Below are 19,471 nucleotides of genomic sequence, written 5' to 3'. Positions count from 1 at the left end.
AGTTGGCAAGAGTTTCGGGTGAGAATTAGAATGTGGAGGGAATTACTGTGAGAATGAGATTAATGCATGTGGGTGCTTGAGAGTTGGCATGGACTTGATTAGTCTCTTTCTGTGCTGTACAATTCCATGATAATTCCTAATCCTCTAATCCTATACACCACACATGTAGCTGGTAGTGACTGAAATTTGATGCTCAGAACTTCTGTAATTTCACCTCTTACATTATATATCCACTTATTTAATAGAGTTCAGATTTTGCCTTTAATTACAAAGACTCATTGCCTCTAGAACTCCAGGCCCTGGGGTCCATCATTCTTGGTCAGTACAGAGATTCACAAGCTCTTCTCAAACACATGCCTTTTCCAGATGTGTTGAGCAAGTGTTCTACCACTTCTCTCCTCCTGAATTTGCAACCACCACTGTCTTTCTGAAAGTAGACATTCCCTCAGAAATTCTGTTCTCATCTTGCATATAGAATTACATGACAGGATAGGATCACTTCTCCTGCTAATTCTCTCATAAATGTATCCAGTTCAAACAGCTTCTTTATCAATGGTTTTGTTAAATGGCGACCCTTCAGTGTTCCTTAATGAAAACGCTGTGAACTTGAATATCTTTGAACTTTCCTTTCTGCAGGATATGAACAACACCATATTCAAGGTGTACACTTCACTGCCTGGACTGTAGACAGTCTGAGTACTTTATGTCTGTAACCACTAACATCAGATTCCAAGGAAACTACATGAGACGAAGATCCCTCACTTGCAGGGGCTTGTGATCCGTCTGCAATGTGCACGTCTTCCATGTATTGATGAACCTGTCAAGCACAAATGTCAGACACGTTTGGGCTTGACAATTCAACCAGTGTGCCTCAGCAGCTATCAGACCTTAACATGTGTATGCTCACTGGTTGGCCATTGTGAAAGATTAGCTGCTTCCAGGCCTTTTTGTGTGGTGATTGATGCATTAGTTTTTTCCCTCATTGAACCAGTACACATTGCCTCTGCCGTAGCCATCTCTGATTCATTGGGCTGCTTGCCCTTGGTTGTCCATCCAACACCACCCAACCTCATTCCTTCTCAGACATTGCTCACCTCACCCAAATGGAGCAGCAATTTGTTTTAGTAGCTGATAAACCCTGTGAAATGGTGGACACCACCAATGTCCATCAAACCTTGTATTTCCAACACTGCCTTCATGAGGATTGGTTGCTGTCCCTCTGTGAGATCACATGGCTCACCATGCAAACAGCAGATTGCTCTTCAATTGTGTCTCTTCCTGCTTCGGTTCAGGTATTTTGCTGGCTGTACACCAGTTTATCTTCTCCAAAGACTGGAACATCAAGCACTATGGTCTTCTCACCAGCAAGTCATTCACACACCTGACCTAGTCTTTACTGAAACTCTTTATGGGCCATCAACCTAAACGGATTCCTCCGTTCCCAACACCTCCCAAAAGGTGTGCTGAAAGTCAGTAGAAACAACCCGCTGTCATGCCCAACTTACCAATATCCATTCTTCACATCCAGCACACTGAAAACTTCTGTGCTGCTCAGATGTGACATAATATCTTCAATCGTCTTCAGCGCCATATTCAGATTGTGCAACTCCTCAGCATGTTAGCTATTTGCACATATCGAACTGGATAACCAAGGTTTATTGGGAATTCCACTGGTGTAGTGATCGCTCCTTCCATCAGTCCTTGCACCTCAGTTCAGTTCCTCTTTGTCATCAGCAAGAACATGCCTTGGAACATTTTCAGTTGTTAACTCTTATCCCAACTCCAATGTTATTTCCTCTCGAGCTTTTTATTTCCTTCATACCTCTGCTAATTCATTCAGCAACGGCTTCTGCACTTTCATCTAGTTCCTGGTGTATGGCAATCTCTTCTATTTTCTGGGTGGAAGGCTGATGACGTTTGTCAAACAGTTCTACTGAAGCACAACAAACATGGTGTTGTATTTCTTTCCATTTTTTTGGAATTTGACTTTCATCTTGGGTTTATCAAGTGGTACTACTGTCATTATTGGCACTTGTGTCTTTTAAGCTTCCTTGTAATGTTAGGAATGACAATATATGTTCCAATTCTTGCCTCTCATACATCCACCATTTTAAACCACACTACCAATGGCTAGCATGTCTCAAACAGCCAAGCACCAAGTTCTGGAATTCTTTACCTGAAACACTCCATCACGTTTTCCCTCTTCTCTTTCATAATTGGCACTGACTAAGCTTCCCAGTAATCTATCTTAATAACTTTGCAGCTTAGTGTCAAATATTATTGATAACACCTTTGTTGGAATAATTCACTTTTGCAAAGATGCAATGTAAATTTAAATTATTTATGTAATATTTTCTATACCTGTAAAGTAGGACTGGTCTGCAAATCTCCCCTCAAAAAATAGGATCAAATTTTCCTCATGAACTTACATTGATTCTAAACCATTTTGTGGCTCTGATAGACACAAAATGCTGGAGCAACTCAGCGGGACTGGCAGCGTCTCTGGAGATAAGGAATGGGTGATATTTTTGGGTCAAGGGTCCCCCTGAGTTACTCCAGCATTTTGTGTCCATCTTCGGTTTAAACCAGCATTTGCGGTTCCTTCCTACACATTTTGTGGCTCTTTTCTTTATAACCTTCTCTTCAGTGACAGACCTCTGGCCAAGATGTCCAGTGTAGGTTTACTAGGTTAATTCCCAGAATGGCGGGACTATCATATGCTGAAAGCGACTAGGCTTGTATACACTGGAATTTAGAAGGATGAGAGGAGATCTTATCGAAACGTATAAGATTATTAAGGGGTTGGACACGTTAGAGGCAGGAAACATGTTCCCAATGTTGGGGGAGTCCAGAACAAGGGCCCACAGTTTAAGAATAAGGGGTAGGCCATTTAGAACTGAGATGAGGAAAAACTTTTTCAGTCAGAGAGTTGTGAATCTGTGGAATTCTCTGCCTCAGAAGGCAGTGGAGGCCAATTCTCTGAATGCATTCAAGAGAGAGCTGGATACAGCTCTTAAGGATAGTGGCGTCAGGGGGTATGGGGAGAAGGCAGGAACGGGGTACTGATTGAGGATGATCAGCCATGATCACATTGAATGGCGGTGCTGGCTCGAAGGGCCGAATGGCCTCCTCCTGCACCTATTGTCTATTGTCTAAGATCCATGCTGCATCTTCAAAGGGTAAATGCAAATACTACATTGGAATCAAATGCGTTAACATCAAGTTGAGGATTTGTACTGATTCATTTGTATGTAACTAAAATGCAAACAGACTGAAAAAGGTTGGCTTTAAAAAGCAGGCCTTATTTGGACACAGATTTTCCAGCCTCATTACGTTACTACTGAATATTTTCTGAAATATTTGCCACTGGCAATAACAACAGATGAACTGCACAAGTGGAACAGAATAGCACCTGCATGCCCTGCAGCCTTTTGTTTTGGCAATTAATTTGATTTGCTCTTTTTTTCCCCCTTTGTAGAATTTCTTTCAATACTCGGCTTCCCTGGTTGTTTCTGTACTGTTAAGAGTTAACGAGCAGTGGGCACCAGTATTTGCTGCTATTTGCATGGCTCCTTTCACAGTGAAATACAAAATGAATGTGCAGTGTGTTGGAAACAAAGTGCAGAAACATATCCAGCTCAAAATGGCACCCATTCTGCAGTAGCAAAGTACCACAGACAGCTGAGATTAATGACCAGTTACATCCAAGAGAGATGCAGAAATTGATGGAACACTGTTAAAAATGGAATTTCCCTCTGCACAACTCACTAATGTTTTGAGGTTTTTCAGTTTTAAATAGATCGTTTTGCAGATATTGTACAGACCCACACAAATCTATGAGCATGCACCTTTGCTTGGGTGGTTTGTGAAGAACCCACTACACCAGGTAAAGTTAACTCCCCCTTGGCATTATACCAACCCACCTTGTATCTGCACAAGATGGTGCTTCTTGGAATCTATTCCTGTCCCTTATGAAACCAGCTTGCATGCATCCTCAGTCTTAAGCATATCATGGAGCACAGAAACATGCTTTTTGGCCCACTGAGACCAGACTAACCATTAAGAAACCATTTACACTGATTCCTTGTGCCATGAATTATGAGTTTATTATCTACCATGGCAATACATGCTGCGCTCACCCACCTGGACAAAGGAAATACATATGTGAGAATGCTCTTTATTGACTACGGTTCGGCATTCAACACTATTATTCCCTCAAAACTCGTCCTCAAACTCCTTAATCTTGGACTGGAGACCTCCATCTGCGGATGGATATTCGATTTCCTGACGGGCAGGCCCTAGGTGGTGAGAATTGGCAGCCACACCTCTTCCTCACTGATCCTCAACACAGGCACACCACAGGGCTGTGTGCTCAGTCCTCTCCTGTACTCCCTGTTCAGGCACGACTGTACTGCTAAGCACAGCTCAAACAGCATCCTAAAGTTTGCTGACGACACGACCATCTTGGGCCTCATCACAGACAACAATGAGACGGCCTACAGAGAGGAGGCAAAGGCACTAAACAGCTGGGAAAATAACCTCTCCCTCAATGTCAGCAAAACTAAAGAGATGATCGTGGACTACAGTGGACACACCTCCTCATCCACATCAGTGATGCTGAGGTTGAAAGGGTCAGCAGCTTTAAGTTCCTTGGTGTGCACATCACTGAGGACCTTTCCTGGACACTGCCCACGGACACAATAACAAAGAAGGCCCACCAGTGGCTCTTTTTCCTGAGAAGACTGAGGAAGTTTGGCATGAACGCCAGCATCCTCCCAAACTTCTACAGATGCACCATCGAGAGCCTGCTGATGGGCTCCATTACAGTCTGGTACGGGAACTGTTCTGCCCACAGCCACAAATCACTACAGAGAGTGGTGAAGACGGCACAGCACATCACTGGCAACTGTCTCCCGGCCATTCAGGACATTTTCTACCGGCGGTGCCTGCGGAAAGCACGCAGCATCATCAAGGACCACAGCCACCCAGCACGCAGGCTGTTCTCCTTGTTACCGTCAGGCAGACGATACAGGAGTATGGTTGCGCGTCCCACCAGACTTAAGAACAGTTTCTACCATCAGGCCATCAGGCTTCTGAACTCATAAACACAATTCAAATCATATATGTTGATTATTTTTAATATTGTCTTTTTTACCTATTTTTAATATTGACTTTTTACCTTACTAATGTCATTTTAAAAAAAAATCTTATTTATCCTTGAAATATTACTGCTGAGGTGACCCGTTGTCTTGTCAAATACATTTCATTGTACCGTTAGCCGTGCCAACCTACATATATGACAAATAAAATTTATTATTATTATTACCACATAAGTACATAACATTTATTTAAACTTATACTTCCACTGTTAAGATTCTTTGGCCTAATCTTTCACACTCTTGAAAATGTCAATCAGACCCTTTCGTCTCTTTCTCTGTTATGTGGCAATTAGGATTTTAATCCCGACCTCCACCTGCAAGGTCTGAATGCCCTGACAATTCCCACATATTGAATGGAGAGCAATAAACTTTAGTTCTATATAGAAATAAATGTAAGCAGTTCCATCACTTTTAGTGATTAAACTCTTTGTGTCAAACTATACCGAACTGGAGAAGCACAACAGCCTTGGTTCTTTTCAGTACCATCTTCACCAAAGTCCACAATGTTGACCTGGGTTAAGAGGTCACGGATTGCCAATAGACTCATGGACATTTGTGAAGAATTCTGGCGCGACTTCAATTCTGTGAGATATGGCTCTAATTTTTGGACTTCTCAACCTGCAGGAATAGGACAGTCAGACTGAAACTCCATAGTATCGTTTACTTTGTGAAATGGCAATTTGGGTAATGGAACTTTACCCTTATGGAAATTACAAATTACAATTAAAAAAATTGAGATACAAAATAAAAATTCACATTTATGGAATTTGGGAGAAAAAAAATAGCCAAACAAACACAGTAAGCCAACCAAATGTCAATTCTTTTCATGTGTTCGTCTTGCGATAATCAGTTTGGACGGTTTTCGATGAACACAACTCCTTCATAAAGTGGGGAAGCGCTAAACTTCAAATCACTTCTTAAGCACCCAAAGTTCGCGAATGTAATCGTAGTTTATGTAATCTCACTTTAATTGAGTATTTGGAGTCCAGGTGTCATTTTGGTTAATCTACGCTGTACTTCAAGATTCTTCGTCATGTGCTGTCATCAATCTCTATTCATGAGCTTTTGTTCACAGCTTTGGTGACACTTCAAACAGAAGGTACCCAACAAAATCTGTCATCTGAATCTTTATTGCATCACAGCTGCATTCAACCCTACATGTATTAAACAGCTTTGAATAACAGTACATTTTCACTGTAAAAAGATTTACATCACGGTATAACAGAGCTCATTATAACTTGGGACATTAGATGAGCCATAGATCTATGAGACTATTTAAGCACCATCAAACGATGCCCATGCTTATGCCCATTAATTTACACCAATATTTCATCTCAACACAGAAGCTTTTTTTATAACAATTGTTTTTTTTTAAATACTTAGATTGGAAACAGCACAGAAATAAATACAGTCATGAAATAAAGTTGCATTTCTCCAAACAAGATGTCAAAACATTTATCAGTAGATATCTGCATTCAAGGTTTTAGTTTGATCACTTCCATAGTATAATTTTAAACTTGCTAAATGGACAATAACTTCAATTGGTTATCACAGAATGCTGGAAAATGCTAAAAGAAAATGTTGTGGTCCAATCTTTCCTGGTGGATTTTGTTCACAATCTAATACTGTGATTTACCTATTGGTATGACTATAATTTGAGTATATTAATTAACCTATGTAGAATCTGCAGCATTATAAAATGACAGATCCTAGATTCTGGGCAATAGATCAAGGATAAAGTGAGAAGACACTCAGCAAACTAACTATCCTCCAGCACCACAGAAGCATCATTCACAAATACTGGATCATGATTTCTCTTCACAGCAACATTTGCTTCATATCATCTTTGGTGACTGAAACTAATGGTTGCAGAAAGGGGTGATCATTTACACAGCCTGAAAGCACTATAACATTCCAAAGTGCTTGGATGTAGATGTACGGATATACCAAGCTTGGCTGGAGACTGATTTCCCAGTGTAATTTGACGCATCAGGAAACTTGTTATGATTAGGAGCTGTACCTTCTTTTGCACTCAGCTAACCAAGAGAGATGCAGTTAAGATCTCCATTATTCTTCAAATTTTCTTTTATAGAGTTTGAAACATGAACATTTTGCAAAAATATTTCTGGAACCCAAAAACAAATGTGATGATTACCCAAATCAAACAATGAATCCTCTTTCGAACCAGAAATAGAATACAATTCTAATTAGCTTACTCCGTATTTCCAGAGTTGCATCAATTGTGATTTGCCCTGTCCACTTAAGACTGCAGCTGTGCATGCCGGATAGGTGAGAGAATCTATTCTAGGGATTGAGATCGGCACTGAATCTGATTCACACAAATGCAGGATTGAGAGAGGGAAGTGGAGCAACAGAAAAATAAGAGTCAGGTGCATTAAACATTTCACAGGTGGCCCCAAACAGCATTGTCACAATTCATTGCAATCATGCAGCAGAACGACAATAACAAAAGCACTTGAATATTTAAGTGTGTCAAAAATAATGCTTCGATTTATATTGCACATTTTTTTAAAAAGTAGGCTCCATCAAATTGTGGCCAGAATTTTGAGAAGAAAAATGGGAGTTCATTAGATTTTAAAACAATATTGCAGACATTTTAAAAACACACAAGGATGAAAGACTGATACCATCTGTGGAATTTTAGCTATAGAAAGTCAAACTTCTGACCAGCATCAAACAGATGCTGTCTGAAGTAAATTCAGTCTGTGAGAATCAAAGGGAGTTCAGCAATACTGCTAACATAAGGATGCACCATTGCAGCCAAGTCCTACATATGGGAATAAAATTGCATGCAAATCCCTGTTGTGAGATTTTCTGCCTCTCTCAATCCCAATAAAACACATTTTTATCATATACATACAGACCAATCCACCATATTGCAAATTCCAATGCTCCAAAACAATATTACTGGCCCCTCTTTCCGACAACGTCAATTAGTTTATAAGTGCACAATTTAACAAAATAATGTTCACATTGAAAGGTCTAAGATTCGAACTGCAGTGAAGAGGAATCCCTGACCTGCATCGTAACAAGTGAAAATATCCTTAAAAATGCCTGGTGCATGTCCAATATTAAATCAATAAAACCAAGAATGCTGATGTCTATGTTGTGCGCATATGTATATATATATATATTTTTTTAATTTAAGACATATAAGAGGAGTTTCTTTGCAAGGAGCATGCAAAATGCTACGGGTCTTTAGACTCAAGATTCCTTTCTTCTAAGATGACCAATTAAATTGGTGCCTCTTCATTAGATGTGATTCACAGTGATGACCAAATGGTCTTTCCTGGTTTTATTGCCAGTGGTCCCGGCGATGAGGTTCACTGTAAGATACAACCAAGAGAAAGTGCACTGAGAAATATTGTAGAGAAGTAGTTTCCAGTTATTGGGCAATTCATAAGTTGCTTGTTAACTCTGAATCAATTATTTCAATATATTTTCCGAGCATATTTACACACAGTTTCCTCAACACATTTCAGTCAATCCAAAAGATTTTGCTGCCCACAACACATAGAAGTTAGTGAAGAAATGGGCGGCAAGGTGGTAGGGTGGGTTTATAAAAACAGAAATAAAGAAACTAACCTTCCTTCTTCTTTCAGGAGAGACAGAAACTTGTTAACACGGTATTCAGGTTCCATCTGAAACATAACCAAGATAGATATGATGTTGCAGTCAGTAAATAAACAAAGTAGCATAATCTGCGGACGTGGTTGGCCAATGTGAAGAAAAACAAATAAAAACCTACATACAGAAAGCCCTGATCAAGCCCTGGTGTTTAAGGAACCAAAATCCATCAATTAAACATTGAGCTCACATTCCTCTACCCTGAATTCTGGAGCTAAAGGTTAAAACACCAACTCAATGGTGGCTGAGGTTAATTGTGCCAAAGGTGTTGACAACAAATATTTACACAGAAGAGCAAACTGGAACTTTTTAGTGAAGTCTTCTCCCAAATTTCCCCTATTTTCTTCTCCGAAAGGCATCAGTTCTAACTAAAAAGCATTCTGAAGCCATCAACTGAAATTCAGCTGTCAGAGATGAAGGCATTCTAGACATAAGGAAAACAGACATGACTACAATACTACTTTTTAGTAACCAGTGATAAAAGTAGTAAAGATAAATGTTTAAGTGCAAATCTGAACATTAGTGGGAAACCAACAGATATAACAGCTTGAAATGTGTAGGAAGGAACTGCAGATGCTGGTTTAAACCGAAGATAGACACAAAACGCTGGAGTAACTCAGCGGGACAGGCAGCATCTCCGGAGAGAAGGAATGGGTGATGTTTCGGGTCTCGACCCGAAACGTCACCCATTCCTTCTTTCCAGAGATGCTGCCTGTCCTGTTGAGTTACTCCAGCATTTTGTGTCTATCTTAGATATAACAGCTTGTCTGAATACATGGGGTGCACGAGAAAGGAATGTTTATATTGATTGATTGATCTTAAGTTTTTATGCCAATAACTGACTATACAGTTATAGCACCTGAGTAAATAACACAAACTTTGTAGCAAGAACCACTGGATAATATATTGGAGTAAAAATGCCCACTGATTTCCACTGACTATCTGCTCCCCTCTTCTTAACGCAGGGGCTCTATACCTTTCAATGGAGTAGCAGAGACCATTACTGACTTGATCAGTTCTCTTGTACCAGATAAAGCACCATCTTAGACTTGAGGGGAACAGGCCATTAATTCCTATTGCAGAGGATGCGCCATGCTATTTCAACCATTCATTGACATGTCTAAGCTAGACCATCAATTACTGCCGAAATTCAAAGGTAATTATGTAGGAAATTTGCTTAATAATTTCAATCTAAATCAACAAATCCAAAAAAAAAAATTTGCCTCCAGAATGCAATTTATGTAATTGAAAATTTCCGCTGCTGAAATTATCACATTTATGTTTCATCATCAAGGATATGTGATCAAAAGCAAATGATTCTCAAGGCTAGGAATGGGTACACTGTAAGAGAATGGTATAAAATATTAAGAGTTAAAATACATGCATAAAATAAAAGATAAAAACAGCTGAACAATTTTAAGATGATGTGGGCTTCTATGGTTAAGCCAAAAACTGATGAGCACATTGGAATTTACAAAGCTCTCGCCAAAACAACAATTAAACGAAGAATGACTCAGGACTCTTGCTTAACAATTCGACTTGGGGGATCTGAATGAGCAGTGGGTTAGACTTTGTACCTTCCACCAAACATCTAGACTTAAATCCAGCCAAGACTGATCAAGTAGGAGCACTCTCACTGACTTTTAAGAATTTCACTTGAAATAAGTACAAATAATTTTAAATTTACAGAGAAATAATCACATATACAAAGGTAACCAAACTTCAAAATACAAATGAATTATACTCCATTTAAGGGAATCACCCGTGAATGTGAATCGTAAATTTATTAATCGCACAAGTAATAGAAGAATTTGCAAGAAACATTAAAGGAAGAAAGCTTTTGTTAACAGGGGCAGTGTCCAGATGACTTTCTTTTGTTTAACATAATTCTTTTCCACTTCCTTGTGCCAATTTTAATTTGAGGAATAAATTCTCTCTTTAGATTTTTCTGACCTTTATATAATCCATATATCTACTAAATTCCTCATGTGATTTACACTTTAATGAGGATTACCCAACATTTTGTGCAACTTCCAAATCCAACCATCGGGTCTTTCGCTGCTGCTCATTGTGAAGTCAGGGAGCATCCATTTTACACAGAGGCAGCAGAGGATAAATGGTTTCATTTGGGAATGAGTTTAGGTGAAATTTCTGCACACCAATGGCCAAAGGTTTTTTTAAAAATTCCCCATCACAGAGCTCTGATGGATGTCATTTGCTGATTATATTGATTTTTGTAAGTGATGGCAAGGATGTGGGGAAACATCAACATGGAAGAGATACTGCATGTCCCATAATCTTGCTGAATTTCACAGCAAGTTTGAAGGATCGAATCCTGCTTGCAAGCATAAATTAGGAGCTGGAATAGATCTTTGACCTCTGAATTGTACCTCCTTTCCATCAGATATTGCTGATCTGATCTCAGCCGAGACTCCACGTTCTTGCTTTTACTCTCTTTAAACCCAAATGTTGGTTTCTATTTTATATGCTCTTCAACAATCGAGGTGGGAATAAACAAATGGAATACACTGTTCATTCTATTTATGTTGATCCACACTGGCTGGTTGGATGGTGTGTTAATTTATAAAAAGGAATGTATTTCATTACTGCATCCCAACTTCTTGGGGTCATTCATTTACAAAGATATTCATCATTTGGGGTACACATCCTCATATACATGGGGTGAGAGCTTGCAGTGCAAACACTAATGAGAGTTGTGTACACATGCAATACAAAAAAATCTAGTTAACCTAAGAGAATCTATTGGTATATTAAGAGAGAAAGGGTAACTAGGGAAATGATAGGTCCCCTGTAGATTCATTGGTGTCATCTGTGTGTGGAGCCACAGGAGGGGAAGATGTTAAATGAATATTTCTTATCTGTCTTGACCATGGAGAACGTCATGGAAGATAAGGAATGAAGGGAAATGAAGAGTGATACAATGGAACATACAAACATTGCGACAGAGTAGGTGCTGGCGTTCTTGAGGCCTATCAAGGTGGAAAAATCCCTGACCCTTGATCAAGTGTATTCTGAGACAGCTAAGGAAGAAATTACAACGGTCGGGCAAAGATGTTTGCATCACTTTAGCCACAAGGGAGGTACCAGAAGACTGGAGGGTAATGTCATGCCTTTAATTAAGAAGGGCTACAAGGACAAGCTCGGGCAATATAGGATGGTGAGCCTAACAATCGTGGTGGGACAGATTCAGAGCAACAGGATCTACCAGAATTTGGAAAGATTAGAATTGATTAGAGATAATCAGCACGGCTCTGTGCATCGTGCTTTACAAATTAGATTCAGTTTTTTGTAGAGATGACGAAGAAGATTGACACGGGCAGGACAGTAGACCTTGTCCACATAAACCTTGGTAAGGCATTTGACAGGGTCCTGTGTAGTAGGCTAGTCCAGAAGGTTAGATCACATGGTGCAATAGTCAAATAGACACAAAATTGGCTTGAATAATTGGAATAAGGCAGAGGGTGGTAGTGGAGAATTGTTATTCAGATTGGAGCACTGTGACCAGAACGGTGCTTAGTCCACTGTTGTTGTTAATTTCGGGGCGTTTGTAGATGACACCAAAATTGGTGGTTTGGTGGACAGTGGAGGTGGCTACCTCTGGTTACAATAGTATCTAAATGAGCCTAGTGGGCCAAGGAATGGCAGATGCAATTTAACTCAGACAAGATGTGAGATGTTGCATTTGGTAAGCTAAACCAGGTCTGGACTCACACAGTAAATGGTAGGTTTCTGGAGAGTTTTCTGAAACAGAAAGACTTAGGAATAAAGGTACATAGTTCCCCGAAAATGACGATAGGGTGGCGAAAATGGCGTTTGATCCACTTGCCCTTCATTGGTCAGGGCATTAAGTACAGGCGTTGGATGTCATGTTGCAACTTTGCAAGTCATTGGTTAATCCAAACTTGGAGTAATGTTCATAGTTCTGATCAGCCAGTTTTAGGAAGGATTTTATTAAGCTGGAGAGGTTGCAAGAAAAAATCACAAAGATGTTACTGGAACTGGAGGAACTGATTTATAAAAAGGTAAATTGGCTTGGACTAGTTTTGCCTGGAGCGTAGGAAGCTGAGGGGTAACCTTATTAAAGTATATAAAATCAGTAGGGCTGTTGATAAGTAGGATAGTCACAGGGTATGGAACTACAAAAATTAGAAGACGTAAACTTCAGGGCACAGCAAAAGATTTAAAAGAAAACTGAGCACCAAGTTTTCCACTACGAAAGTGGTGGATTTACAGAGCAAGCTACTAATTGAAGCTGAAGAAATGGGTACAATTACAATGGTTAAAATATATTAGTTCAGGTGCATCAATAGAAAAAAAATTAAGAGAGATACGGGCCCAAAAGCAACCAAATGGGACTAGCTTGGATAGATATCTTGGATGTCATGAATGAATTGGGTCAAAGGGCTTGTTGCCGTGCTGTAAAGCTATGACATTTTCCCAGTTTGTATTACTCATCTGCACATTTGAGGCAATTTACAGTGATCAATTACCAGCCAATCTGTCTTTGGGATGTGGGACAAAATCAGAAGAGCCAGAGGAACCCACGCAGTCTACAGAGAGAATATGCGAGTTCCAGACTCAAAGCAACCTCTTTAAAACAATCCTCCACCCTGTTAATACTTCCACTGATTATGGGGAATCAGTGGAATCAAGTTAAACTTGTGCCTTTTTGTCATGCTTCCATCCAAAAGTTCCTGTACGCTCTTCCAATACATCTGGCTCCAACATTCAATCATGGCTGATCCATCTTTCCCTCTCAACCCCACTTTCCTGCCTTCTCTCCATAACCCCGGACACCCGTACTAATCTGCATTTAATTCAGACAGTGCATAGTGTTGCATTTTGGGATGTTTACTCAGTGCAGGACATACGTAGTGAATGGCAGGGCTCTGCAGAGTGTTATAAAACAGGGGTACAAATTGTACCCAGGGGTACAAGTACATAGTTTCTTGAAAGTATCGACAGGGTGGTGAAGGAAACATTTGGCACACTTGCTTTCAATGATCAGAATACAAGAATCTGGATGTAATATTACAGCTGTTGAAACTGCAATTGGAGTACTATGCAGTTCTGGGTGCCTAGCTGGAGAAAGGATGTTCTTATTCTAGGAAGAGTGTGAAAAATATTCACAAGGATGCTGCCAAGAGTAGATAACTACTATTTTGTCTTTCACATTCAAGTAACTCCTTAAGAGTAAAAACCCGATATTATGAAGCCGCACTATCCAGTCAAAACATGAAAACGTCTAATTAACTAATGAGCAATGGATCTGGCAGTTTTCTGCTAATTTTTATATTGTTGAGTCATAAAAAGTATATTCTCTGTAGACTAGTACGATATCCACTCTTCATCTTGGCACCTTTGTCTCGACTATTACTCGGATTTTGATGCTTTCAGCTAATGGAAAAAGAACATTCCAGAGTGACAGTTATAGCCACCAGCAAAAAAAAAAACACTTTCTGCCTAATAAACATTAAATCCCAGTCTTGTAACATGACCTAACTGGCTGCAGGTTACCTGAAATCAAGTTAAGCATATAGAATCAAAATGATACATCACTTGCAGTTGTTTGTATCACTGCACTGTGTCACGTATGCATCACAGAAAATAATTCTGCTAATTGCTACTGAACAGTAGAGTCTGTCACAGTTCATATTTGGGCCTTCCTCTTAACTACTCCTTACAATTTGATTAGTTTCACCATAACTCAAATGCACAGGAACAAAGAAGATTGCAAAGAGTGTTGAACACTGCCCAGATACACTGTACTGATCTCCCCTCCATCGAAGGGATCTTACAAGAGTCGTTGCCTCAAAAATGCAGCCAACATCATCAGAGACCCACATCACCCTGGCCACACTCTCATTTCACTCCTGCCATATTGATGGAGGTAAAGGAGCCTGAAAACTGTAACGTCCAAGTTCACAAGCAGCTTCTTTCCGACTGCCCTCAGGCTATTAAACACTACAACCTCCAAAGAGGTTCCGAACTACATAGACTTGGGAACATTATTTATACACTATTATTGTCTATTTATTTGTCTGCTTTTTAAAATTATATATACTGAACATTTTCTTGTTGTTTATTTTGGGGCTTACAGAGTACTATGATTGCATATCTTTTGTGCTGCTGTAAGAATTTCACTGTTCAGTTTTGGCAAAACACTCTTGACTCTTATGTAACTGAATACGTATCAAGATCATGACCATAATGGTTTTATTTAGTGCAAGTCTTCCAATAGATGTTGGATCCCTGTTCCAGAATCCATTAAAATAAAAAATTCTCATCATGTCTATTCATCCATGGGCTATCTGAAACCAAGACTTACTATCTCCAGTCCAGCATATCTGCCTGAGCTCACCAAAATCTCCAACTGACCTGACACTCCTCCATTCTATTGCTTGTAAAGGCATGAGCCACCAAAATCCCACCATCTGCAGTGCCCCTTGTAAACGTTTATGCCTCTCTTGGCTTCTTTGACTCTTTGCATTTATTTCACCAGATTTTTAGCTACTTTTCCTAATCTCTTCCTTCTAAGCTCAGTGTCAATTTTCACGTGAACCACCCTTGGATGATTACAAAAGAAAACCAGAAAATAATAGAAATGTTTAACAGACTATGGAGATAGAAACAAAGTTTATGTTTCAGCCTGATGTGTGTCGGTGTTGGGATGGTTTTTATATATATATATTTTTTCGGTTGTGTATGTGTGGGAGGGGGTGGTGGTGTGGGTGTGGGGGGGGGGGGGGGACTTTTCTCTTCCTCACGGCGCGGGGTGCGGCTCGGCTGCGGGGCCTAACATCGCCCGCTGCGGCTCGGCCGCTGGACTTTACATCACCCGGTGCGGCTTGGCCGCTGGACTTTACATCCCGGTGCGGCTTGGCCGCTGGACTTTACATCCCGGTGCGGCTTGGCCGCTGGACTTAACAGTGCCCGGTGCAGCTCGGCTGCGGGGCTTAACATCGCCCGGTGCAGCTCGGCTGCGGGGCTTAACATCGCCCGGTGCGGCTTGGCCGCTGGACTTTACATCCCGGTGCGGCTTGGCCGCTGGACTTTACATCCCGGTGCGGCTTGGCCGCTGGACTTAACAGTGCCCGGTGCAGCTCGGCTGCGGGGCTTAACATCGCCCGGTGCAGCTCGGCTGCGGGGCTTTTCACCGCTGGTGCGGCTCGGCTGCGGGACTTAACATAGCCCGGTGCGGCTCGGCCGCGGGGCTTAACATCGCCCGGTGCAGCTCGGCTGCGGGGCTTTTCATCGCTGGTGCGGCTCGGCTGCGGACTTGACATCGCCCGGTGCGGCTCGACCACGGGACTTAGCTGCGCAAGGCTTGGTCGCGGGCCTTTCATCGCCCGGTTCGGCCGCGAGACGTTTCAGCGCCCGGTGCGGGGACTGTGCGGGTCGGTCGGGGACGAGCTGTCTGTCCGTGGGCGTGGGGAAGAGAGTGGAAGTTTTGTTGCCTCCATCACAGTGAGGGGGTGTTTGGAGTCACTGTGATGGACGTTTGTGTTGGGGTTATGTGTCTTGTGTTCTTTTTTTTTTTTCTATGACTGCTATGTAGTTTCGTTCGGTACTTCGGTACCGAACGACAAATAAAGCTCTGTTATACCTGTTATACCTGTTATTATTTTATCCACAAAGATCATTATAAATACAAAATAATATAAATACCGATATGAAAAATAAAGCATGCCAAGAGCATAATACTTTGCAGTAAATTCAGCACAAGATGAGCAAGAATAAAAACAAAAAATGCTGGAAATGCTTAGCAGATCAGGCAGCATCTACGGAGAGAGAATCAGAGTTAATGTTTCAGGTCGGAGGCCTGTCAGAGGTGATGAGCATCTTAAAATAGATGAATGCTCCAACTTTGTTATGCACCAATCAAAAAGCATTGCCAGTACTTTGTTCCAAGTTTCTTATTCACACATCTCATCTTCCAAATGTGCACGAGTGAAAATTAGCTCTTTAAAAGTTTAGTAAAACATGGTCTGTCCAGTATGGTACTAAACTATAAACATCCGAACAGTTTCAGATTAGAGCTTTGACCACTGTTGAATACAACGAAGAGACAAGGGGTCCTGGTGTTGGTTTTCATCAGTGTTCACTCTCCAACAGGCAACCCGTCTAAATAGTCTACATGAAATCCAGATAAGGCATAATCACACTCTATTGCACTACATTATACAATCCTTGTCTATTAGCAATGTCCTTTTTATGTTAAAGACAGGCAAAATTTTTAGCTCTCTTACTTGCAAGAGCCAGTCTAGAATTGGTCCCCATGACAGAGAAGTTGCCATGTAATAGAGTATCAAGCCATTAAGGGCCATGAAGTATAGGAAATACAGGCCATGAAGGTAGAATAAAGAGAGGTTCCGAAGGAACATTAATGAATCAATTCGTATGATTTGTTCCTCTGCCATCGGCTCTATATATTGCTCTGGTGAAAGATATTAATGATACTATTTTTATCGGCTGGATACAGCTACTCCCACTCTCCTCCATCACTCCACTCTAAGATGGGACATTACTAATTACTAACATATGGGTTAAGTGTTCCTGTAAAATTTAAACTTGCAAAAATAACTATTTAAACAGTTCAGTTCTGTCATGAATTTCCAGACATATTTTATTGGACTGGGCAGGAACCCAGTAGCAGTCAGTACTTGTAGGCCCTTGCCCTGTGAAGTATTTCTTACACTAACTCTGCTCCTAGCCCTCAGCTATGGAATTAAAATGAAAAAAAAAAGTAATCTAGATAAATGGCTTTATTCCCTGGGGAGATATCTTGTCACTACAGGTCCTCGTTAGTGTGCAAGTTAGAACAAAGATGGAAGAAGCAATCAGGAATCTACATAACCACAATTAATCTTAATACATACCTGAGTCTCGATTAAAGGTGATATCTACCCTCAAAACCTATGGTTTTTCTCAATTCCCCACCACTGTACAATCCTACCCTATTAAACAATCCTAACCTATCCCAGTACCATCACACATTGGTAAAAGCAGGAAGATCTCAGATTAAAGGAGATGGGTGGTAATAGAGTTTAAAGTTGTCATTTTATATGAATTTAGAATGCTCCCATTGCAATCTACAAAATCCAGAGTAACTTTTATTTTTCACACTCATGATACATAGAAAAGGCAGACGACTATTAAAAACGGATGTTATTTACATCCTTCCCTGCCCAACCAAGCTTCAATTCAGCACTGCCCTTCTAAAGAGAAAATATATTTGAGACAAGGTACTGCTCTTGCTGGAATGCACCAGTCCCTCACTAAACTAGATGTGTCTAAAGACCCAAAGTGCCACCATGCACCCTAAGTCATAAAGAGCAATTGTGGCAACCTTCATTGGTTTGACCCAGTAGGCACAGCATGGTGGTGTAGCGGTAGAGCCTGACAACACCCGAGACCCAGGTTCGACCCTTACAATAGACAATAGACAATAGGTGCAGGAGTAGGCCATTCAGCCCTTCGAGCCAGCACCGCCATTCAATGCGATCATGGCTGATCACTCTCAATCAGTACCCCGTACCTGCCTTCTCCCCATACCCCCTCACTCCGCTATCCTTAAGAGCTCTATCCAGCTCTCTCTTGAAAGCATCCAACGAACTGGCCTCCACTGCCTTCGGAGGCAGAGAATTCCACACCTTCACCACCCTCTGACTGAAAAAGTTCTTCCTCATCTCGGTTCTAAATGGCCTACCCCTTATTCTTAAACTGTGGCCCCTTGTTCTGGACTCCCCCAACATTGGGAACATGTTATCTGCCTCTAATGTGTCCAATCCCCTAATTATCTTATATGTTTCAATAAGATCCCCCCTCATCCTTCTAAATTCCAGTGTATACAAGCTCAATCGCTCCAGCCTTTCAACATACGACAGTCCCGCCATTCCGGGAATTAACCTAGTGAACCTACGCTGCACGCCCTCCATAGCAAGAATATCCTTCCTCAAATTTGGAGACCAAAACTGCACACAGTACTCCAGGTGCGGACTCACCAGGGCCCGGTACAACTGTAGAAGGACCTCTTTACTCCTATACTCAACTCCTCTTGTTACGAAGGCCAACATTCCATTGGCTTTCTTCACTGCCTGCTGTACCTGGTTGGACAGTTGGACAGCCTTACAGAGCCAGAGACCCGGGTTTGATCCTGACTATGGGTGCTGTCTGTGTGGAGTTTGTACGCTTTCCCCATGGGTTTTCTGTGGAAGCTCCAGTTTCCTCCCACACTTCAACGATGTCCAGGTTTGTAGGCTAATTGGCTTGGTAAAATTGAAATTGTCCCTAGTGTGTGCAGGATAGTGTTGGTGTGCGGGGATCACTGTTCGGTGCGGACTCGGTGGGCTGCAGGGACTGTTTCCGTGCTGTAACTGTAAAACTAAAGAAACTAATATTTATTCACTTCATATGTGGATGCCAAATGCTCTTCACAACCTAATGATCATCAATCCCAACATCTAAGCACAATTCTAACTGTCACCTAGGCTGACGACTGCAAACTCTGACACCCAACAGCAAACCTGACAGTGTCCACCGCCCTGATTGACTGCTGCACCTTCCCTCTGCCCATTACGCTCTACTGTTGATGCTCACCTCAATACTTCAACCTCTTTCTCCCACAAGCACCACAGATCCTA

The 19,471-nt window shown here is 41.2% G+C and overlaps 1 protein-coding gene across 1 annotated transcript in view; it reads right to left on the bottom strand.

Annotated features, from left to right (window-relative positions):
• Positions 1-6,273: 6,273 nt before the first annotated feature.
• Positions 6,274-19,471, bottom strand: part of nsfa (N-ethylmaleimide-sensitive factor a) — a 157,160-nt gene continuing 143,962 nt past the window's right edge. The window contains exons 20-21 of the mRNA XM_078424925.1: positions 8,766-8,821; positions 6,274-8,506 (exon numbers count right to left, since the gene is read on the bottom strand). Coding sequence (XP_078281051.1) covers positions 8,476-8,506; positions 8,766-8,821 — 87 coding nt within the window. The 3' untranslated portion in view covers positions 6,274-8,475. The remainder of the gene's footprint in view (positions 8,507-8,765; positions 8,822-19,471) is intronic.

Source organism: Rhinoraja longicauda, chromosome 29 (genome assembly GCF_053455715.1).
Source record: "Rhinoraja longicauda isolate Sanriku21f chromosome 29, sRhiLon1.1, whole genome shotgun sequence".
NCBI classification, from domain to species: Eukaryota; Metazoa; Chordata; class Chondrichthyes; order Rajiformes; family Arhynchobatidae; genus Rhinoraja; species Rhinoraja longicauda.
The sequence above is the reverse complement of the archived record's forward strand: the minus strand, read 5'-3'. Positions and strand labels throughout refer to the sequence as shown.